Below are 24,923 nucleotides of genomic sequence, written 5' to 3'. Positions count from 1 at the left end.
GAGCCTTCCATACAACCCATACGGCTACACATCATAAAAAGCTCCATGACTCTTCAGTTAAACCTAAAAAGCTCAAGAAACTAGTGTGCTACAGAAGACAGAAGGAGCTTGCAAACACAAGGATCAATTTCAATATGCAAGAATGGACCACAGGGTTCTAAAGAGGTAACGTCCTTATCAAACTGCCAGCCCAAGCCTAAAATCCCATTGAAAATAATGAAAATTTTGCGTAAACAATAACTATTACATATGGTATGACTATTCTAGTTGATATATAAGAAAACATGGAAAACTGAAGAAAATTCAGGATGATCCTTTTTTTCCAATCTAGTCAAATGTAACACTAATCTATACTCCAGGATTATTTGCAGCAATCAATACTTGACAGGAATAGACACCTTAGTAGCTGAAAAATTCAGAAATAAACATTAGATACATAGGCCCTCAATCCTAACGCAAATACAATTTCATTACTTCCTCATTTTCTTCCACATGATTGCTATTTTTTCTGTTTTGTCAATAATTTTTTTTTTTTTTTTTTAGTCATGGAAGATTTGAAGGAAGAAGAAAAAAATTACAGTCTGAAATGCAACATGAAATAGCAATATTGATTTACAAATGAAATTTTATTGTTATAAAAAAAGTTTGGTTTTGGTTTTTTTTTTTCAAGTACAACATGCACTGATTAATTCAGATTGGCTTTACAGGCTGTTCTGAAGGGCTTTAACATACTTAATATATGAGTCAATTACATCGAAGGGACAGGGAAGGAACAAGCTTTGATAGAAGCAAACAAAAATTTTACAAATACTTCTTTCTGCATAAAATCTGTGAAGGCATTCAGATGAAGAAAAGGAGAAAAACACTGGAATGCTTTGTTGCAGTAATGTTCTTGCAGAATTAATCCAGATCATAAATTAGGATTAAAAAAAAAAATCACCTATTCAGGCAGAGGACTCAGGTATGGAAGGGAAACAAAATAATTTCCTAAATACTAATATTAAAAGAAGACTCTAAACATATCCCAGGTTACATGAAATCACTTCAGACAGTATGGATTATTAGATCCAGCAACTGCAACCACTGCTCTGGCTGATACACTACAATTCTCTGCATTGGTGTCTTCTAACAGTGCTTTTCAGCAAATACAAAGTGTGTTTTTCCCCTATTACCCTTTTGACCTAAGGACCTCAAGCCCCTGTGGTACTAAAGACACAGGATTATAGATGTTGCAGATTCTCCTGGAAGGCATGCTAAGGCACATGAAAATCAACAAGGTGCTTGGTGACAGCCAGCATGGCTTCACTAAAGGCAAATCCTGCCTGATCAATTTGGTGGTCTTCTATGATGGGGCTACAGAACTGATGGACAGGGGTAGAACAGTTGACGTCATCTACCTGGACTTGTGCAAAGTGTTCGACACTGTCCCACATGGCATCCTTGTCTCTAAATTGGAGAGACGTCAATTTGATAGGTGGACCACTCAGTGGATAAAGAACTGGCTGGATGGCCATACACAGAGTTGTGGTCAATGGCTCAATGTCCAGTTGGAGACCAGTAATGAGCAGTGTCCCTCAGGGACTGGTGTTGGGACCGGTCTTGTTCAACATCTTTGTCAGTGACATGGACAGTGGGATTGAGTGCGCCCTCAGCAAGTTTGCTCATGACACCAAGCTGTGTGGTTCGGTTGATATGCTGGAGGGAAGGAATGCCATCCAGAGGGACCTTGACATGCTTGTGAGGTGGGCTGCTGCCAGCCTTACGAAGTTTAACCATGCCAAGTGCAAGGTCCTACACCTGGGTCAGAGCAATCCCAGGCACAGCTACAGGTTGGGCAGAGAAGAGATTCAGAGCAGCCCTGAGGAGAAGGACTTGGTAGTGTTGGTAGACGAGAAACTTAACATGGGCCACCTTCAGTGTGCGCTCGCAGCCCCAAAACCCAACTGCATCCTGGGCTGCATCAAAAGGAGCATGACCAGCAGGTCGAAGGGGGTGATCCTGCCCCTCTACTCTGCTCTTGTGAGACCTCACTTGGAGTATTGTGTACAGTTCCGGTGTCCTCAACATAAAAAGGACATGGAACTGTTGGAGCAAGTTCAGAGGAGGGCCACGAGAATGATCAGGGGACTGGAGCACCTCCTGTATGAAGACAGGATGAGAAAGTTGGGGCTGTTCAGTCTGGAGAAGAGAAGGCTGCGTGGAGACCTCATAGCAGCCTTCCAGTATTTGAAAAGGGCCTATAATGGTGCTGGTGAGGGACTCTTCGTTAGGGACTGTAGTGATAAGACAAGGGGCAATGGGTTAAAACTTAAACGGGGGAAGTTTAGATTACTGTTAGGGTGGTGAGGCATTGGAATGGGTTGCCCAGGGAAGTTGTGAATGCTCCATCCCTGGCGGTGTTCAAGGCCAGGTTGGACAGAGCCTTGGGTGACATGGTTTAGTGTGAGGTGTCCCTGTCCATGGCAGGGGGGATGGAACTAGATGATCTTAAGGTCATTTCCAACCCTAACTATTCTATGATTCTACGTTTTTGTAACATACTGCAAGAGGAAGAAACATTCTTCAAACCCCTGTATCATATTCTCATTTTTAAAAACTATCTTGACATCCTACATGGATACAGGTAAAACAAAAGTGCATATGTGAATGTGCATCAAGGAAAAAGGAAAAGACGGGTGAAAAAAAAAGCCATATCAGTAAGGCAAGTCAGGTACACTAAAAAAACCCAGACAAACAACAAAACACAACTCTCCCCTGTAAAGAAAGCAGAACAAATCCAAATTCAGTTTTAAGCTACATACTGTAGCTTAAAAGAAACCTGAACAATTGAGTAACACTAAATATGTCCCAGTTTGATGGCAGGTATTGCAGATTAGTTCTAGAACCACCTCCCATAAGAATACTTTTGTTGCCACTAAGACTTCTGACACATTGATTTAAGACATACAGGGGAACAAAAAAGAAAAAAAAAGGCATGACCTATGATTCCTGTTAAATGCTAAAGTGATTTTAAAGAAATGCACAGATTGATTGAGAAGATGCAGTTACAATATCCAACAACCACTTTTGTTTAATCAAGTGTATATGCATATTACCAGGACTGAGAGCATGTTTGCTTGTAGAATCAATGCTGCAGAGAATTAACTAGCCTATCATTCCTTGGAAAGGTCCCCACCAAGAGGGTATAGAGGTATATTTAAGGTCCATTTGCGTTTTCTACTCAAACTTACATATTGAATAGGTGAATAATAACTAACTTGGGAACAATTGTTTGGATAAAATTTTTAATTTCTCTTTCAAGTAAAAAGGTAGGAGGAAAGGGGGAAGGGCAAAAATTACCTAGACACAGTCTGTAACATCTTCTCTTCTTCGGCTGATCAGTAAAGAATACCACTTCTCTGAATTTAGAAAGATAGTCAATTACTAATTCACAGTGCAAACCTGACTCCAGAATCTGTTTATTCATATGACTTTCCTGTCTGGCAGAACAAGTGATATTAATAGAAAATGCAACCATTTTTAGGACTGTTTCCACCAGAACTGCACTAATTTGAAGGTTATTGGGCAAGTCTCTCCTGTCCCTCACTTAATTTTAAAGTAAGAATGCCAAAGAATTGTCAAGTATTATGACAATAAAGTTGTGGAATATTTTCAGCATTCCACTCATGATGTACCACTATTAAATACTGTGTGTATTTTTTAAAGGGAGTTTTGTGGGTTCAGGTTTGTTGTTTGTTTTTTTTTTTCTTAAAGTACCTAAGAGTGTGGTGCTTTAAACCTTGAAAATTCAGCAAATACATTTTTAAATGATTTTGTGAACAGCTCCAAATACAAGCTCATTACTTTTGCAGGTATACCTATCTGCAGATGTCTGTACACTTCTGATTTAATTGTTTAGTTACTCTATGCAAAGTAAACCAAATTGTGACATTTATTTACCACACTTCTTCTGATATGATTAATGTACGTCCTATGTGCATGCAAAGAAATTCAAGTATTTTAGAGTGTTATTTATTATCAGTTTGCTCAAATACAGACCAAATGAACAAATATATTTTTAAAGACTAATCTGTGCTAGTTATGTATGCCATACTTAATAACAAACTTCAAAATCACCTTTACAATAAAAATCACATTTATCAGTTCACATCTACCTGAGTATAATTCTTCCAAGTTCTCTACCAGTGCATCTCATATTCTAAACAGGACTTTTCAGTGTACACTACTAAAACTAGACAACTAAATGCAAAGTTCTCTTTTCAAGATTATTTAAAAGAGATAAAGTTATATAACAGGAAACTTGAACTTGTATGAACATGCTTTAAGGTTACTAGCATGCCTAAATAGTAGCTTAATGTTTATAACATTCATAAGCCTACCCCTGCTACTTGGATCAGTATCACCATAATAAGGCAAAGCAGGGAAGTTTGCACTCATGGAAAGAAACCCTCACTAATATCCTTCATGATCACTAAGATTCACACACTGCTTGCCGTAACAAAGCAATAACCATAGAATAATAGAATAGTTAGAGTTGGAAAGGACCTTAAGATCATCTAGTTCCATCCCCCCTGCCATGGGCAGGGACACCTCACACTAAACCATGTCACCCAAGGCTCTGTCCAACCTGGCCCTGAACACTGCTAGGGATGGAGCATTCACAGCTTCCCTGGGCAACCTATTCCATGCCTCACCACAGTTACAGTAAAAAACTTCTTCCTTATATCCAATCTAAACTTCCCCTCTTTAAGTTTTAACCCATTACTCCTTGCCCTATCACTACAGTCCCTAATGAATAATGGTGTGGTTTGTGTTTTTAACAATGGAGTCTGAATAGCTGACCAAATAGCTATTCTGAGAAAGATTTATGAGTGTTAAACATTCTATGTCATTTAATTAGAACAGAAAAGTTCCCATGTTACCTACTCTGAAAACTACCCTGCTTTAACTGTCTTCCAGGAGGGTATTTTCAGCCGTAATGAGGGAATGGATCACACCTAGACCTCACACATATTGCATGAGCTACAACTTTGATGCAAAGTGAGCTGTCTGACCACCAACTAACATTCATAAAGTGACCAAACACCTCTTCAAGTGCCAAATGCTGACTTGGAATTCCAGGTATAAACATGTAGGTAAAATACAGCAATTGCTGTGGGATCCTTATACATACAGTATATGTATATATTTCAGTAATTCAGACATACTAGGAGTTACCTAAACTAGAAACTGTAGCACTGCCACAAACTATCCCCTAAAGAATTACTACTAATTTTCATTTTAAAAGTGACTCCTGACAATAAAATTATAAGCATTCATATCTGTCTTGAGAAAAGTAGTTTTCCAAAACTGCTATCGAAGAGTCTACTACATGAACTGCGCTGTTCAAACCTTATATCCAACTAGAGCTTTTTGGGGATTTATAAAACTACCTTCAGAAAGGAATGTGCAGCATTTGTACACCTGGCATAGACTTTGCTAATCATTAGAAAAGTTTTTACAAATACCGGGGGGGGGTGTGTGTGTGTGTGTGTGTCTATTCACATACACAAGCACATATGAGTCAAAGTTTAAAAATATCAAAAATGCTATTTTGCTATTCATATTCTTCCTGATAAAGGCAATATGACCTTAGAAGTACACTGATCAGCCAAAAATAACCATATTTTTACAGCCCCCACTAACTTTGTTATATGAGTGCAGACTTCTAGAGAACATTTTTTTTTTCATGGTTATAATTTTAAGCTCACAAACAATTTTTAAGAAAGCTTCAATTATTTTAACTGTTTGTACTGGGAATTTAACATCTCAGTTTACATGTTAAACTTTCTAGAGACCTCCTTGTAAGTTCAGAATGTATTTGTGCTGGAAAGAAGTGATTCTATATTAAGAATATGCAAAGTATCTGAAGGACAGTAGCAGTAGCTCATACTAGAGACAGACAGGAGGGAAATCTTTAAAGTTACTATTCCTTGTTAAGGGCAATGAAAATGAAGTTCTGGAAAGAAGTATTATTATTACAGAAGTATATTCAGGCTCTTAACTAACAGCCAGTTTCTTAATTAAGTAATTGTACAGTGGCTTAGTGTCTTCATTTTTTTGCCTTGAGATACCTCATTTGGAAACTCATCTTGCAGTCACATGCTCCTGGTGTTTCTAGCACAAAGATGTTATAGCCATCACATCTTCTAAGGCTTCCCAGCAAACCTTGCAGAAGAGATTCCAGACAGCAGATCAGAATACATCATTGTGAGAACATGGATGAAATGAAAATAGTATTAATTAAAAAAACCAAACCCAAACAAAAATACACAGTACCTCCTCCAAAAACAAACAAAAAAAAAACTAACCATCCCCCCCCCCAAAAAAAAACAACAAAACCACCACAAACCACAAAATAACAACAAAAAACAAACCCACACCAAAACAAACCACCCTAAAACAACAAAACACCTGACACAGGTGCATTAACTGACATACATTATCTAGCCAACACATCATAGAATCATATAGGTTGGAAAAGACCTTACAACCCTCAAGTCCAACTTCCCCCACACTGCCAAAGCCACTAAACCATGTTACTAAGGGTCTCTTATACACGGATTTTGAACACCTCAATGGATGGTCCCATTACCAGTTCTGTGGGCAGCCTGTTTCAATGCCTGAACACCCTTTTGGTGAAGAAATTGTTCCTAATACCCAGTCTAAACCTCCCCTGGAGCAGCTTGAGGCCATCGTTTCTTGTCCTATTGCTTTTCCTGGAGTGAAGAGACCGCCACCTCCTGACTCTATCCTCCTCTCAGGTAATTGTAGAGAGTGATAAGATCCCCCTGAACCTTCTCTTTTCCAGTCCAAACACCGCCAACTCCGCTGCTCCTCATCACATGTTTACTCCAGGCACTTCGCCAGCTCCGTTAGCCTCCCCCACCAATGACAAACACAACCGCCAGAACCCTCACACACAACTCCCCCTACCTGGGCGGCGCTTGCTGCTCCGTGTGGAACACTCTGCGCATGCGCTTGGGCGGTGCGGTGCTTTCCTCGCTGCGGAGGCGACTGGGTAAACCTTTTTGGCGTGAGCGGACTGTGCTGCTAACGCGTGCCGGCGGCAGCAGTCATGGGGAAGCTGAACGTGGTGATGCTTCGGTACCTTTCCAGGGAGCACTTCAGAGTGCTGACAGCGGTGAGTCGGTGGGGAGGCCTGGCTGAGGAGGCGGGGAGGAGATGAGGCCTGGCCCAGTCCTGCTCACGGAGCTCCTCGTGGCTAGTTAGTTAAGCAGGGTTGGGCGCGCTTCGTGCGTTCATGGGAGACGCAGACGGCAGCGGAAGAAAGGCTGCAGGAGAATGGTTCTCGCCGCTTTGCCGAGGGTCCGGTTTGGCGTTTCCTGGTGAGGAGGGCCCGGTGAGGTCGTGCTGGTCTTTTCTTCCTCTGACCACCGTGAAGGGATTATTAACACTAGGGCTGCCCAGGTGATATAAGTCATTGTCACTAGTTTCTCCACGCATGCTGATTGCTACTGACAGCTGAACTATTAGTGGAAAGGCAAAGTGAGCCATGATTGTACGGGAAAAGAGTCTCATTTCAGAAATGTAGAACTCCTGAGAATGAAATCTAATAAGCTGTTCATCTTCTGTCCAATACTGTAGAAATTTCAAGACAGAATTATTCAAAGGATATCAAGGGCCAGTAGTGCATATTAAAGGTTTGGTCAAGTAATTAAAAAGTAACAATTTATCCGTGAAAATCTATTTTAGTCTCAAGTGGGATCTGTTATTATTCCATTGTTGAACACAGGATCTAACAAATCTTATTTATTCTTTTAGGTGGAAATGGGCATGAAAAACCATGAAATAGTTCCTGCTAGCTTAATTGCTTCCATTGCCAGCCTTAAACATGGTGGCTGCAATAAAATTTTGAGAGAGTTGGTGAAACACAAACTTCTAGCTTATGAACGAACTAAAAGTGAGTTTGAATTTTGTATTGGATTCCCTCTCTTGTTCTGTCCCTAATGTCTCACAGTGGTAATTGCAGAAGTACCACAGCTTGGTACGTGTGAGCATCCAGAGCACTTGCTAGCCTTACCTTCTGGACCTACCCTGGAAAAATGGATTTGTGCAGCACCAAATGTTGTAGCTGTCTGCTGAGTTGCTTATGCCTGTAAGGATGACAGACAGAAAAAGATGAACCGTTAACTTTATTTTTTGCAAAGTCATGAAAAATAGAAGAATCATCAGTTAAGACAGTGTTAAGTTGTGCACAGTAATCAACCCAAATCCCAGATCCCTGCTGTTTCTCTTGTATTCATATCTTCTGAAATGCTCCTTGGGTTTTTCCAGGCTATTTAAAATACTACGATTGTCTCTATTAGAGAGGGGCTGATGGCATGTTTGTCATTTGCCCATTTGTCAATTTTCATAAACCTGCAGGAACTTAAACGTTTTTACCATTCTGTCAGAGTGGACTGATGTTAGCCTATGGGTGAAATATTACTTGGATGTAGTGTGCTGTAAGCTAAAAGAAGACTAAATTGAGACTTACTTCAATTGTAATGTATACATAATGAGAAATGTGTTTATTCTTACCTAGCTGTACAGGGTTATCGGCTAACTAATGCAGGATATGATTACCTTGCTTTGAAAACTCTGTCTTCTCGACAAGTCATAAATTCTGTTGGAAACCAGATGGGTGTTGGCAAAGAATCAGGTAATTAAAAAAAAAATTTTTAAGTAAACACACCTGTAATGTTGTGTATATTTTGCTAGAAACTAGGCAAGTTTTACTCTGGAGAGTCACATCAGTTAATCTGTCAAACACCGAGATTTGTGGTTCACTAGTTGAAGTACTATGTGAGGCTTCTGGCTGCATTTGAGTATTTCTTCACAGGAGTATTGTTCTACTTTGACCATTTTGTCTGATTCTTAGTTCATCCCATAAAAGGTACTTTGCATGCAGATGCTGTTTGTCTCTGTCCTGGATTGGCTGGGATAGAATTATTTTTCTTCCTAGTAGCTGGTACAGTGACATGTTTTTGCTTTAGTCTGAGAACAGTGCTGATAACACACCAATGACTTAGTTGTTGCTCAGTAGCCTTTACCCTGATCAAGGACTTTCCAGCCTCTCATGCTCTGCCAGTGAGAAGGGGCACAAGAAGCCGGGAGGGAGCAGAGACAGGACACCTGACCTAAACTAGCCAAAGGAGTGTTCCATACCAGAGCATGTCATGCTTGGTATAGAAATCAGGGGGTTACCTGGAAGGGAGTGATCACTTGTTGGGTCAGTGGATGGTAAGCAATTGTATTGGGCATCACTTGTGTTCATTGGGGTTTGTTTTGGTTTTGTTTTTTTTTTCCCCCTTTTAGTTTGATATATCTCTCCTTGTTATTTCCCTTATTATTACTATTAGTAGTATTAGTATTGTATTTTATTATATTTCAATTATTAAGCTGTTTTTATCTCAACCGTTGGTTTTAAATTCTTTTGATTCTCCTCCCCATCCTGCCGGGGGAGGGGAAAGAGAGGGGTGAGTAAGATGCTGCTTGGTGCTTAGTTGCTGGCTGGGTTTAAACCATGATAGTCTCATGGTTTGTGAAGAGTTTTGGACCATTTTGGCAAAAAGATAATTAATCTTTTTCATCCCACTTAAGTCTGTTTTACTTTACTATCTTAAAACTACTGCAATACTTTACTGGTTCATATTATGTTAATGTTGATGTTTATTTGATGAAGTACATAACTTGTGTAACTGAAGAATGAGAAGGTGATTATTTGGGACAAATGGTAGAAATAAAACATAGGGTATTTGTTAGCCATGTTTAAATTTAGAAGCTGGTCCCTTGGGTTGTCAACTCAGTAGAAAAAAAGGCGGCTCTTCCACAGTGTGATTAAGAACAGCAGTATCTGCCCTAGATTTCTCTCAAGGATTGCTTATACTTGTTATTTGCTGTGCAGATGGCCTGGGGATGTTAACATGAGTATAGGAATGGTAAAATCTAGTGCTACATGAGATGTTTCAGATCACATCGATATTTCTTCTAATAGGGTACTGTGTAGCTGTCTTTACTAACTGTAGTAGAACTGGCCATGCCAGAAATAGTAATTGTGAGAAGTGACGTAGCAAGCTTATTGCTGCACCTTTTTAATCAGATACTAGCTTGTTGGATATCATTTATTTCTTGGACCTATGCCATTATGTCCCTTGCAGATATTTATATTGTTGCAAATGAAGAGGAACAACAGTTTGCATTGAAATTACATAGGCTTGGAAGAACTTCCTTTCGCAGTCTGAAAAATAAACGTGACTACCACAAGCACAGACATAAAATGTCATGGCTGTATTTATCCCGGCTAGCAGCAACGAAGGAGTTTGCCTATATGAAGGTAGGTGACCACTCACGCAGTATCAACAGTGGTGTAATAGGCTGGAAGATACTTTTCTAACTGTCTTTTGATCAGTTTATATTTGCAATGTTTGTAAGATTTACACTTTTTTTTTGTCCCAAGTGGACTTAAAGTATATGTCTCAGAATTTCAGTGCTGTATGTCTTTTACACTTTCCAATGACAAAATGAAGCTTTGTCATGGAGATCATAGAATAGTTAGGGTTGGAAAGGACCTTAAGATCATGTAGTTCCAATTCCCCCTGCCATGGGCAGGGACACCTCGCCTAAGCCTCTGTCCAGCCTGGCCTTGAGCACTGCCAGGGATGGAGCGTTCACAGCTTCCTTGGACAACCCATTCCAGTGGCTCACTACCCTCACAGTAAAGAACTTCCTCCTTATCTCTAATCTAAACTTCTCCTGCTAAAGTTTGAACCTGTTAACCCTTGTCCTGCCACTGCAGTCCTGTGGAACAGAAGCAGGTGTCATGAAAAAGTTTCAACAATTGTTACTTAGGGATAGACAATTTATGTATCACCAGTTCTGCTGTTTTTCCTTTAAAATTTATTGCATAAGCTTGCAAAAATACCTTAAAAATTGAGGAAATTTACAGTTATTTGGCAGAATTACTGGGAGTTTTTCTGTTCAGTTGTCGTTCTTTTCTTTTTTTTTTTCTTTTTCCTAATTTCCCGTGTTTGCAGTTGTTCCTGTGCTGTTGTGGAAAATCTTTCAATCTAGACAGGTGTTCTGATCTGAAAAGGCAGGCTTTGTTCTATACTGTGGGAAAAGATCGCATTTCCAAGCATATGTTGCTACTCCGATTTTTTTGTTTTTAACCTGCTTTAAAAAAATACAGATGTTCTACAGTGATTGAAAGTTAATAGTGAAAAACATGATTATTTATAAAAATCTAGTTTTCTCTCCTCCTTTTGTCCTATTCAACAGGTCTAGATATATTTTCTTGTTTCTCTTAATAAGCACACTTAGTGTCTAAACTTAGGTTTGTTTTTTTTTTCAGCAAAAGCTGAAATGGCTGTTACAGTCTTCCTTCTTAAGTGTGTCACGATGTATCCAGTTAGCATTTGAGTAGTGTATGGTGCCTCCACAGTAACATTTATCTTAGGTGGAAGTTTGTCAATATATATAATGTTTTCTTAACTATTCAATTTTAATTTTTCAATGTACTGTCTCCAGGCTTTACATGACAGAAATTTTCCTGTTCCGAAACCCATAGACTACAACAGGCATGCAGTTGTTATGGAGCTTATTGATGGCTATCCTTTGTAAGTACTGAAGCTTGAATTCTCTGTCTTATTAAACCCTAACAGTGTTAGGCTCAATAAAGTAACAGGGTTATGTTTTTTCATTGTCATGTGAGCGAATTCTGACTTCACCATGCAGAATAATGTGCTCTAATCCACACTTACTAGCATTCTACTTAACTTGTAGTCTTTCTTCTCTTACCTTTTTATTAAGAGAAATTGTTTTTTTCTTAGTCCAATGAAACTAGTGAAATTTACTAATTTTTTAAAGAATGCAGTAAAAGAGTAGCATGACACAGGTTAGTATTCCAACAGTTTCCTACACAGAAACCACATATTCTGTATGTTATTGGATATGTACAATATTGAATATAATATCCTTCAAGTTCTGAGCTCCAGTTTGTGATCCTTGCTCTGGTAGTTTGGGTAAGGTTATAATTTACTGGTTTAGAACTTCTGCTCTGTTTATGTATAATCTGGTTCTGCTCCTCCAAAACAGATTACTTTGCTTGAGTTGTTCAGCATCTAGGAAAATTAAATCTCTTTGTTTGAGCATAAAGGGATGGTTTGTTCCGCTTGCAAAACAGAATGCAAAAGGCCTATGTAGTTGATATAACGTAGAATAACTTAGCTACTTATCCAGAGGCTTAAAGTGTAATTCTAGGACTAACAAATCCATGCTCTTGTATAGTAATCAAGATCTAAAGTGGGCAGTTTAATCAAAAGGAAATTAATCCCAAAGTATAACAGTTGAAGAGTAACATGGAAGAGACTTCATTATATTTTCTCCCCACCTTCATTTTTTTTAAATAATTCCACATCCATCATATACATAGAGGACTTCCAAGTTCCATGTTGACATCTGCAATGGAAGTTTACCATGCTTTTCTTGTTTCGTGATTCTAACTTGGAGATAAGGATTGGATGAGAATTATTTCAAATATAGCAACATAAAATAATCGCTAAAAAGCTGGAGGGATTACAGCCAGTTGCCAGTTTTATTATTGTCCGTTGCCTGTGTTGAAAAACTAGTGCAGAGTTAGTGACCTTGGTAAACAGTTATTATGCTGTCTTTGACAAGTACAACCTTATTCAAAGTTCTGGCAAATTGGTCTCAGTTTTTCTTAGCCTACCTCTTTATTTCACATTTCACAGAGCCAGAGAGTATTTGAGGTTGGAAGGAACCTCTGGAGGTCATGTAGTCCAGCCTCGCTGCTTGAGCAGGGCCATGCGGAGCTGGTTGTCAAGGACCATGCCCCTATGACTCTTGAGTATCATTAAGGAGGCAGACTCCACAACTTCTTTGGGCATCCTGTGCCAGTGCTCAGTCATACCCACAGTGGAAAAAGTGTTTCCTATGTTCATACAGATTCTCCTGTGTTTCAGTGTGTGCCCATTGCTCTTGCCCAGTCACTGGGCATCACTGAAAAAAGCTTGGCCTTGTCCTCTTTATACCCTCCCTTCTTCAGGTGTTTATATAAATTGATTAGATCCCCCTGAGGCTTCTCTTCCCCAGGCTGAATGGTCCCAGCTCTCAGCATTTTCACACAGGAGAGCTTCTCCAGTCCCTTAATCATCATTGTGGTTTTCAGTTGGTCTCCAGTATTGTAAGTGCAGTGATGCAGTGCTCCAGGTGTTCCCTCACCAGTGAATAAAGGGGAAGCATTACCTCTCTTGACTTGCTGGTGATGGTTTGTCTAATGCAGTCAAGGATACCATCAGCCACCTTTGCAGGAAGGGCACATTGCTGACTCACGTTCAACATGGACCCCCAGGTCCTTTTCTGCCAAACTGCTTTCCAGATGAGTAATACACAGTGTATACTGGTGCATGAGGTTCCTATGTGCAGGACTTTCCACTGATTATTGAACTTCATGAGGTTCATGCTGGCCCATTTCTTGAGCCTGTTGAGGTCCCTCTGGATGGCAATACAATCCTCCGGCATATCAGCCAAACCCAGTTTGGTGATGTCTGCAAACTCTGCCCAATCATGCAGCTCATTAATGAAGATGTTAAATGGAAACTGAAACCACTTTCAACTGCTGGGGCCGCACTGTGAGTCACTGGTCTCCAAGGAGACTTTGTGCTCAGGCTTTCAGTTTTCAGTCTACCTCACTGTATATCTAGACTGTACACCAACATCAGATCCTTTTCTATGAGGATCATATGTGAGGCACTGTAAAGGCCTTACTAAAGTCCAGGTAGATAATATTCACTGCTATCCATGCCATCTAGCAGGCCAGTCAGTTAATCACAGAAATTCATGTGGTTGACTATTCTGGATGATTTTCTTTTCCTTAATGGGCCTGACAGTGGTTTCCAGTGTTACCAGTTCCTTCACCTTTCCAAGGTTCAAGGTGAGGCTGATCAGCCTGTAGTTTGCCGAGTCCTTTTTCTTGCCCTTCTTGAACTTCAGTGTCATTTGCCTTTCTCCAGTCTTCAGATGCTTCTCTCAGTTGCCATAATTGATCAATGATTATCAAGAATGGCCTTGCAGTGCCACCTGCCAGCTTCCTTAAAGCTCAGGTGTACATCCTGTCAGGGTTCATGGACTTCTATGTCCCATTTGCCTAAGTATTTAGTGAACTCCAAGGGTAGATCTTCCTTGCTTCAGCCTTTTCCCCCTGGTCACTGGGACCTGAGATTCCTATCTTGCAAGGTATCAGTTAACATGACTTCCAAATTCAAAGAGCATGTGGGATAGGAGGGACTCTTCGCTAGGGACTGTAGTGATAGGACAAGGGGTAATGGATCAAAACTTAAACAGGGGAAGTTTAGATTGGATATAAGGAAGAAGTTCTGTACTGTAAGGGTGCTGAGGCACTGGAATGGGTTGCCCAGGGAAGTTGTGAATGCTCCATCCCTGGTGGTGTTCAAGGCCAGGTTGGACAGAGCCTTGAGTGGCATGGTTTTGTGGGAGGTGTCCCTGCTCATGGCAGGGGGGTTGGAACTAGATGATCTTAAGGTCATTTCCAACCCTAAATATTCTATGATTCTATAATACGGACCTGTGCCTGTGAGAACAGTCACCAATTTTGGTACAAATATGAAAGGGTTCAACAGAAGCCTTTTAAATAGCGGCTATATTTCCATTGTTCATGCTTTGTACTGTACAACCGATCCATTCTTATCATATTGTAATGCTGCATTTAGATAAAAATACTTCACAATAACTGTAAATGCTGACAGTTCCTGGTACAAGAAGATAACTGCCACTTTACTTGGTTTGTTTCTAAAGACATGTTACACTGAAGGTACTTTGCTTTCTCAGATACATGTTCAGCAATACTTTCAGCTTTTTTTATTTTTTCCCATAACTTGGTCTAAAAAATACATTTTTGCAAAAGAAAATGTTGTGGAGATTTTGAATTTCAATACAATACCTATTTTCTACTGAGACCATAAGATGGTACCTGAAACAGGAGACATAAACATTTATGGATCTATTATTTAAATAATGCATCATGACAGTAGTGCCTGAGAGGGAAGACAATGAGCATAAGCTGAAATGAGATTTAGCCTGGACAGACATTTTCTCCCCTTTCAGAGAGCGAGGCAGTGCCACAGTGTGCTTCGTGAGATTGCACAGTCTCCATTCCTGGAATTTTTCAAGCCACAACTAACAAAGCCCTGAGCAATCTGGTCTGATCTCACAAGTGACTCAGCTTTTGAGGAGCTTCTTAGACTAGAGACCCAAGGACCCTTTTAACTTGAATTACCCTGGAATTCTGTCAGATGTATTTCATATATTTTGTCAATATTTTAAAATTAAGAGTTTTTTGAGGTTCACAGTATTTTATTGAACTTTTCAGGTGCCAGGTGCACCACATGGAAGATCCTGCCTCTGTCTACAGTGACTTAATGGATTTGATTGTAAAACTTGCCAATCATGGTTTGATTCATGGCGATTTCAATGAATTTAATCTCATATTGGATAATGATGACCATGTCACTATGATTGATTTCCCTCAGATGATATCAACATCACACACAAATGCCGAATGGTAGGTTCAAATTTAAAGATGTTTTCTAAGTAAATCTGACAAGTGCTTGTGACAGTAAATAGTCAACCATTATTTGTTTCCATACACCTGTCTCTGATGCTTTTTCTACCATTGTTGTCAGGCAGCATGAATAACATTTCAAACATAGTTTGATTTATGAAGGAGTAGAAATGTCTCTTTAGGATAAATAAATAATTCACTGCTTCTCAGATAGAGTGATGTTTTTTAGTTAAGAAATGCTTAGAAATAAACTGCATGCAGTTTTTTTCACTATCCTTTTGTCTTGGGATCACTAACAGAAATAATTTTCAAATGAACTCAGTATAAGGTGAGAAATATATGGTAAAAGTTTGTCATTGCAGTAGACTTCATTACCTTGATTTTGTGCTTGTACAATTCTGTGTTTTTTTTCTTTTCAGGTATTTTGACAGAGATGTGAACTGTATTAAGGAGTTCTTTAAGAAACGCTTCAACTACGAGAGTGAGGTCTTCCCAGAATTCAAAGATGTCAGGTATAAACTTCCAGATGAATTTGAGTTTCCTATTTGTTCTGGTTTTATGAGAAAAATGGGTGTCTGTAGGATACCTGTAGAAGAAATTAAAGAAAAAAAAATTAAAATATGCCCAACTGTGCATTTTTTAGATTATATTTTTGTCATTCCTATTATGTTTTCTTCAACCAGAGTTACTGTAAGTGGTTTCCAGAAAGCCAGGGCATGCTTTAAAATCAGCTATTGCCGCCTTTGTCTTTCCTCTTGCAGCTAAGGAAGAAAGATCCATCCAAAAGCTTGATCCAAATGGTAAAGGATCTGGGAAATGTTACCAGTGATGCAGAATCAGTTTCTCCCATTTCTCAAAGCTATTTGACAGTTCCAGTATTTGGAGGGTTAACTTGGGTTTCAATTTTAAATTTATTTTTTAAATGCTAGTAAATAGTGGTTGCCTTGTCAAACATTATTGTGTTCAAAGTTTCATCCTAATGTCTTTTGTCCCTTTTGAAAAATAATTTTCAACTTATTTTAAGACTGAACCTGTTGGAATTAAAAGGGTTTTATTTCATTCTGAGCACTTTTTCAATGTGGTACCACACTTGAGTCAGTCTCTGTGTGTCCTTTATTCTTCTGTTTACTTAAACATAATCTGAACCTAAAGCCAGATTGTATTCCTGCTAACATAAAATAATTTCTATAAATAAATAAACAAGTGAATGCTGGTTTTGAAGATGGAGTAATTCTCTGTTTGTTTCTCTCAGGTCACATTCTGTTAATACTTTACCTAAGCAAAGCTTAGCACTATCATCTGGTGTTTTGTATGTTTCAACAGAGTACACCCTCTTTGTTAGTAGTATGTGTAATTACAGTCTAGTTTGATTAGTAATTTTAATCCAAAATGTAGCATATTGGTAGCTTGATGAATCAGCTTATCAAAAGAAAACATACTTCTTTCACAGGAGAGAGTGTTCCCTTGATAGAGAGATTGCTGCCAGTGGTTATACAAAAGAAATACAGGAAGATGGTGAACTGCTTTACTCACGAAGTTCTGATGAGGATGGTAATACAACAGAGGCATCAGAATTTGTAGAAGATGCTGAAAATAAGCTCAACTTCTTCAGCAAAGATAAAGAAAATAATGCAGACTTCATGTCTGAAGTGGGTGATTTCTCTGGAAGCAGAACCTCTGACCACTTGTATAACAATGGAGAGGCTGACACAACTGAAAGTAGTGAAAATACACAAAGGCTGGATATGTCAAAGTTAAGTTCAGCCTTAGAAAAAACTGAAGAGCAAACCATGCTTTGGAAGTCCGACGGAAGTGCAGAGAGTCCTGCAGTTGCCTTTTTTAAGGGAAAAAGCGAAACTGAAAATGCTGCTGAAGTAAAAAGTAAGACAGGTGGAAGAAGGTGCTCTGATGATAAGGAAGATGAAGACAAATGCCCTGATCTGGCTGACTTGTCAACTTCAAATGAGAAATTCGGGCATTACAGGTAGATTTATATTTACAATCTAGGAGTGTGGTTCCTCCTCTCTCCCCAGTAAATGTAAATCTTTCAAGTAGCTCAAAAAGGACTACTCTTTGGCTACCCTTGTTTAAACTGAAGATTAATAATTCAGTTTATTTAGAAAAAATCACAGTATCTTTCCTATTGATCTCATGATAGGTAACCTGTTGATAGATACAAATTCTTCCTTTCATATAATACCTGTTTTGAAGGACTAGTCTTAATATTTAAAATGTAATTGTTTTGTAATACTTGCGTGTTCTATTGGGAGTTCTCAGATTATATCTCAAAGTTAAGATTTAAATTGTGCTTATAAAGGCAAAGGATGTTTATCTTGCTAGTGGAATAAATTTATTTATGTTTTTTAGAAATGAAGAGAGCATCACTTACATTGCTGAGCACAGAACAAGGACTGAAAGTATCACATCAGTAAGAAGTGCTGGGAGCTGCTCAACCATACCAGCAGTTAGTACTATTGTTGTTATGTTACTATCTAGTTTACTCTCAGACCATGTTAAAATGAACACAGCTGTTAGTACCTGTGTGTAAAAATGTTCTTCAGGATTAATTATCTTTAAAGAAGACTGTTACCATGTACCTCTCTGGTTTGCATTTCCATGCCCACAGAAAAATAGGACTGATAGCTGTGTAGGTTTTTATGGGGAATGATTTCCAGATCTTTCCTTCATGTATTGGTCTTTAGTGTTTTACCTAAGCTCTGTATCAGCATTAACAACTCTCATTTACCCAATAAGTGGTTAATGTATGTTAATGTACTAACATGTAATCAGTTCATTCACTTCTTTTGCTAGCCACAATTAATACTACTTAATTTAAAATTGGATGCTTGACTCAAGATTTAATTTGGCCTTTTTCACCTGTTGATACTGAAAATGCAATATCATTGTGTCATGTCTCAGTCCTAAATGATCTTCAGAAAGTTCTGATACTTGTTTGTTTATTTGTAGGAACTGGTGAAACGGAAGATAAAACGTCAGCTGACCAAACAGCAAAAGTCTGTTCTGAGGCAACAGTTGCAAAAAGGAGAGGCAAATATTTATACCAAGCAACGTCGAGAAAATATGCAAAACATTAAGTCAAGCTTGGATGCAGCTTGTTTCTGGGAATAATTCATTAAAGCTCCCATAGAACATGAGAAAATTCATAATGTCTACAGTTGAAAAAAATTATGCTAATAACCAATAATCCTTCCATATACATAAGCAAATGTTTTCCTGGAAGCTAATAAACCTTATTATGGTTACTGTGATTTTGATTGGGGGATTTTAGTTTGTGATTGTGATTGAAACTGTTGACTGTAATTTAAATGGTATCAGTAGTACTGCCAAGATCATTTAACTACAGCTATTTCCAACAATATTTTTTTTTTATATATAAATCAGTTGTACTGTGTCTTACAATTTGAAAGTCTTGGGGAGCAAAGGCATCTTTGTCCATTTGGCAGAAACCGGAAGTGTCTTTGCTTCAGCACATCACCAACACCACTGGCACAGGTTACCCAAGGAGGTTGTGGCTGCCCCATCCCTGGAAGCGTCCAAGGCTAGATTGGATGAGGCCTTGGATGACATGGTCTAGTGTGAGGCACCCCTACCTCACAACACTCCCTGCAGGTGGGTTGGAACAAGATGATGTTAAGGTCCTTTCCAACCCTAACACTTCCATGATTCTGTGATCCTGATCAAACACTTTCTCCCCCTGTATGTCAGTGTGTGGAGCAAAGAAGCAATAGGAGTGAACCCAGACATCTGCCTTTACAGCTAGTTAGCACACAGCAAAAATAAGCAATCCAGGGAGGTGGACCCTATGAAAGATTCTGGAGTTAGGGGCAGTGTCTCTTTGGCAGAATTGAGGAGATTCTTTAGGAATATAGTGCATAAACTGTAAAAATTCAGCCCAGGATTCAACTAATTCTGCTATGTAGACAGCTTGTGCATAAGGAAACTGTCTGTAAAAGCAAACCCAAGATGTACTGAACCTTGGGAGTCTTTGCAACTTGTAATTGCACAAGTTCTTCTTAATAGAAGTATTTCCTACCCTAGTATTTGAAGACTGTGAATACAAAATTCTTCAATTGCTTTATTTAATTAAAATGTCTGCTACAGTCAAGATATTAAGACATAGAAGTAATTAATTATAGAATCATAGAATGGTTAGGGTTGGGAAGGACTTTAAGGTCATCTAGTTCCAACTCCCCTGCCATGGTCAGGGACACTTCACACAAGACCATGTTGCCCAAGGCTCTGTCCAACCTGGCCTTGAACACTGCCAGGGATGGAGCATTACCTCTTTGAGCAACCTGCACCAGCGCCTCACCACCTTCACAGTAAAGAACTTCTTCCTTAGATCTAACCTGAACTTCCCCTGTTTAAGCTTAAACCCATTGCCAATTGTTCTATCACTACAGTTCCTGATGAAGAGTTCCTCTCCAGCCTCCTTGTAGCCCCCCTTCAGATACTGGAAGGCTGCTATGAGATCTCCATGCAGCCTTCTCTTCTCCAGCCTGAATAGCCCCAACTTTCTCAGCCTGTCATTGAATGAGAGGTGCTCCAGCCCCCTTACCATCCTTGTGGACCTCCTCTGGACTTGCTCGTTACCAGTCTCCAGTTGGACATTGAGCCCTTGACCACAACTTTGCATCTGGCCATCCAACCAATTAGTTATCCACTGAGTGGTCCATCCATCAAATTTATGCCTCTGCAGTTTAGAGACAAGGATGTTGCGTGGGTCAGTGTCAAACACTTTGCACAAGTTTGGGTAGGTGACGTCAATGGCTTTGCCCCTTTCCATCAGTTCCGTAGTCCCATCGTAGAAGGCCACCAAATTGCTCAGACAGGATTTCCCTTTAATGAAGCCATATCGGCTGTCACCAACCACCTTGTTGGTTTTCCTGTGCCTTAGCATGCTTTCCAGAATGCCCCAAGAATTTGCCAGGCACAGAAGTGAGACTGACTGGTCTGTAGTTTCCCAAGTCTTCCATCTTCCCCTTCTTGAAAATGGGGGTTATATTTCCCTTTTTCCAGTTATCAAGAATTTCACCTGACTGCTGTGGTTTTTCAAGTATGACGAACAGTGGCTTAGCAGCTTCATTTGCCAGCTCCTTCAGGACCCACGACCCACAGATGGATTTCATCAGGTCCCATGGACTTCTGCACATTCAGGTTCTCAAGATGATCTTGAACCTGACCCTCTCCTACAGTGGGCCTAAGGTCTTCATTCTCACTGTCCCTGCATCTGCCTTCCAAGACTTGCGTGGTGTGGTCAGAGCACTTGGCAGTGAAGACTGAGGCAAAGAAGTCATTAAGAACCTTCAGCCTCCTCCAAATCCAGGGTAGCTAGGTGACTTGTATTTGCATGCATATCATAAACCATAATACTATTTTAGCTCCACATCACCTATCTAAACAGATGCTGGTTGGGTTTTAAGTTTTCACTTCAGAATATTGATTCAGATCTTTTTTCTTAAGATACTTAATTACATTCTTTGTAACATCCAGCTGGTGGTAAAAATTTCTACTTGACAGCCTTGGAAATTTGGTACCGCTTTTCTTTTTCTAGTAGTTTGTTCAGTCTGCTTTTTAACTGGGGTTTCTGTAAAGCTTCACAGTATCAAAACCTTACCGGTTATGTTTACACAGATGCAATTTAATATGCTGCTTCTTGAGCATATGATGTTTTCCTACAAGTAAAGGAATCGGGTGTGGGTTTGTTGTTGTTTTTTTTTTTTTTTCTATCAGACTTGAGCTTAAATGCACATTTCACATTCATTAATAACCTGGGAATAGTGTCCATGGTCAAGTCCATCCCTCGATCACAACCCCTTCTATATGTTCCATCTCTGTCTTGATGGCCTGAGGTGCCATGGGCCCACCAGGCCAAAAATAATTCACCCTTCTGTTGCCATAATAACTAGATAAAATCATACAAAGAACGAAAATTTAAAAAGCTATGCATCCCATGACAGACAGGAAATGATTCAAAATAGAAACAGGAATGAATAAAAGTATATGTATTTCAAAACGAAAGCAATATAATTAGGTTGATAAATGAAAAAACTAAAAATATGGACAGTGAACTAATGCAGAGACCAAAAAAGCAAATTTAAAAACCAGCATAGTACACAACAGAGAAAAAAAGAAGTAAAAAATAGGGATGACAACTTGATAAAAGCCACCATGGAAAGACAATTTAAAAAACAAAGGTAAAAGGACATACAAGAAAAAAGTTTAAAAATACAGACAGTGGACTGGATAAAAGGAAACACAGGAAATATTAAAATTAACGGGAACTACGAAAATAAAGGAAAAACATAAAAATAAGGGCAAAATTAAACAGAAACAACAACTTTTTAAAGTGATGGGGATTTAGAAAGGAAAAGATTACAAAACAGAGACAAGAAACTACATAGATACACATACACAAAAAAATAACAACCATGTTAAAACAGGGGAAAAAAAACCAACCCCCCCCCATGACCGACAGGACACAAATTAAATATAAAGCTTGATAAAAGCAGACATAGCAACAAAATCTGCAAAATCCAAATGGTAAGAGGGATGAGTGAATGACAGAATAGGCCAAGGGAACCAAATAAAGGAAGACTAAGATAGAAAATGCAAAAAACGAGAGCTGTAAAGAATGCAAGAAATACTAAAAAATAAAGACAGAGCAGTGGATAGAAGCAGACGTAACAGAGAATTTTGACGAGACATCTTATCCGACAGACAGGAAAGGGTTAAAAACGAAGGCGTGAACCCCGCGGCGCTGCCCCGCGCTTGCAAGGGTCGTGTTCGGGGACGCGTCGCTGTGCACAAGGACGCTGCCGTGGAACGAGCGCCGCCACCGCGGTACTATAGACCTGCTACGGTGCACGAAGCCCTGCGGCGGAGGTGGCGGGCATCAGGGCTCGGTTTCCTCACGTGACGACTCCTCACGTGACACCCCCTCGTTCCCGGTCGGGCACTCTCAAGATGGCGGCGGCAGCGGCTGCGGTCCGGGGCCGACGCTTTAAGTGGTCGTTGGAGCTGGCGGCGGCGCCGGGGGGGCGGTGAGGCCTGGACAGGAGGTGGTGGTGGTGGGGGGGGGGAAATGACACGTATTTGGTGAGGTCCAGGGGTCTCCCTGTCCTCATCTGCTCCCTTCTATCCCCATACAGGCCCCGCGGAGCCGCAGAGGGCCGTGGGCCGCTAGGGTTCGCCGAGCGGCAGCTGGGGGAGGGAGGTGTCCACGAAAGCGACAAAATCCTCATGGAGAAGGTAGGCGGGGGGGGGGATGGGGAGGGAGGGGAAGAGGGAAGGAGGGACACCCGCCGGATGTCTAGGTGTTCCGTGGCAGAGTAGTCCCAGTCCCACATGCCCAGGTGCTGTATGAGAGCTGTCCTGTATGTATCATGGACTTCTGTGCTCTCTCTTTCCCTGCAGCGCTGCTGGGATGTGGCACTGGCACCACTAAAGCAGATCCCAATGAACCTGTTCATCATGTATATGGCTGGCAACACCATCTCCATCTTTCCTGCCATGATGGTTTGTATGATGGGCTGGCGCCCACTGCAGGCCCTCATGTCCCTCTCTGCCAGTGAGTACAGCCCTGTGTGGGTGTGGGTGACAGCTCCCCGGGTGTCCCCACACAACCAGCTCCTGCCACACCACACTTGCCCCACTTACCTGCTGTGGTCCACTGCTTTACATCCTCCCCAGCAGAAGTCATCCCCTCATATCCCGCCACACTTGCTCCTGCAACAGCCCCTGCCCCACATATGTGGGACATTGAAACCTGGACAGGGCTTTTTACAAGGGCATGGCACCACAGGACAAGGGGGAATGGCTTTAAAGTGACAGAGAAGAGATTTAGATTATATATTAGGCAGAAGTTCTTCCCTGTGAGGGTGCTGAGGCCCTGGCACAGGTTGCCCAGAGAAGCTGTGGCTGCCCCATCCCTGACAGTGTTCAAGGTCAGGTTGCACAGGGCTTGGAACAATTTGGACTAGTGGAAGATGTCCCTGCCTGTGGCAGAAGGTTGGAACTGGATGAGCTTTAAGGTCCCTTTTAACCCAAACCTGTCCCACTGCAACAGTTGGCCCTGTGTCACTTACCTTCACAGGTACCCCAGCAGTCATTCCTATGATATGATCCCTCATCAGTTTCTCCACATGTTCCAGAACAGTTGCCCCCATCCTATGCATCCCGCAGCAGTCACCCCAATGTCACTTTACCACCATGCTTTCCCCTACAGTTGTCCCTAAGACAGTTGCATCCATGTTGGTCACTCCTGTGTGTTCCCCAGCAGCCACCCCTGTGCAATCCACCCAGGGCCCCCCCCCCCCCCCCCTTGTGAATCCCCACCTGTCATTACCCCTGGTCCCCAGTGGGGACAGGTCCCCCATCCTCCCCATCTCTTCCTGTCACCCCTGCAGCACTGAAGGCACTGGAGAGCTCAAGCCGGCGGGCACTGCAGGGTCTGGTGTTCCTGGTGGGCAATGGGCTGGGGCTGGCACTGGCTCTCTACAAGTGCCAAGCCATGGGTTTGCTGCCCACCCGCCCCTCCGACTGGCTGGCCTTCGTTGCCCCCCCGCAGGTATGCCCAGATGTCAAGGTCTCCCCACCCCATTTGGCCTGATGGCAGGGTTCCCCTTGGCCTGGATACTGGGTTTCCCACACTTACCCGATTTCTCTCTCTTCCCTCTGCAGCGAATGGAGTTCACTGGTGGGGGCCTCATCCTGTGACCCAATGCACCCACCCACCAATAAAGGTGATGGCAGGCTGGTAATACTGTTTTTGAAGGAATTATGAAGGTTTAGGGGTGCAGCCCAAAGAGGCACGGGTCAGAGCAAAAACTGTTTTTGCTGTCTGCTGGGAACACTTGGAGTGCACTGGAGGAGCACTAAAGCCTGTGCTTGGATTGCCCTGTGAGCTTTGGGGCATGTACTGGGAGGCTTGGGATTCACACCCAGAGTATGCTGGGGCTGAACTCAGAGCCTTGGGGCCCATCCTGGGAGCCTCAGGGCCTGTACTGGGAGCACAGGGAGCCTTGGGGCTCACAATGGGAGTACATTGGAGCCGTAGTTAGAGCTTCAGGGCCCATGTTAGGGTGCATACTGGGAACACCAAGAATGCACTGGGAGTGTTTGGGTCCATACTGGGATCATACTTGGAGAGCTGCAGCCCAGGCTGGCACTGTACTGGGAACACTTGGTCCATACTGGGATGTTTGGGCTCATATTAGGATCTTAGTTTAAATGTAGCTCATACTGGCATTATACTCAG

The 24,923-nt window shown here is 41.1% G+C and overlaps 2 protein-coding genes across 2 annotated transcripts; both read left to right on the top strand.

Annotated features, from left to right (window-relative positions):
• The first annotated feature begins 7,081 nt into the window (after positions 1–7,081).
• Positions 7,082–18,912, top strand: RIOK2 (RIO kinase 2). The gene is made up of 10 exons (XM_062630048.1): positions 7,082–7,183; positions 7,825–7,963; positions 8,588–8,704; positions 10,203–10,378; positions 11,572–11,660; positions 15,452–15,643; positions 16,063–16,155; positions 17,094–17,627; positions 18,011–18,107; positions 18,611–18,912. Exons 1-10 carry the CDS (start codon positions 7,118–7,120, stop codon positions 18,770–18,772), a joined length of 1,665 nt encoding a protein of 554 aa, XP_062486032.1. The 5' UTR covers positions 7,082–7,117; the 3' UTR covers positions 18,773–18,912.
• A 2,923-nt stretch (positions 18,913–21,835) lies between these two features.
• EMC4 (ER membrane protein complex subunit 4) lies at positions 21,836–24,426 on the top strand. Its single transcript, XM_062630027.1, has 7 exons — positions 21,836–21,861; positions 22,385–22,507; positions 22,564–22,707; positions 22,816–22,915; positions 23,081–23,234; positions 24,073–24,233; positions 24,347–24,426. Exons 1-7 carry the CDS (start codon positions 21,836–21,838, stop codon positions 24,380–24,382), a joined length of 744 nt encoding a protein of 247 aa, XP_062486011.1. The 3' UTR covers positions 24,383–24,426.
• The last annotated feature ends 497 nt before the right edge of the window (positions 24,427–24,923 follow it).

Source organism: Pezoporus occidentalis, unplaced genomic scaffold, assembly GCF_034315485.1.
Source record: "Pezoporus occidentalis ecotype Australia unplaced genomic scaffold, CSIRO_AGI_Poc_V1 ctg346, whole genome shotgun sequence".
Lineage (NCBI taxonomy): Eukaryota > Metazoa > Chordata > Aves > Psittaciformes > Psittacidae > Pezoporus > Pezoporus occidentalis.
The sequence above is the reverse complement of the archived record's forward strand: the minus strand, read 5'-3'. Positions and strand labels throughout refer to the sequence as shown.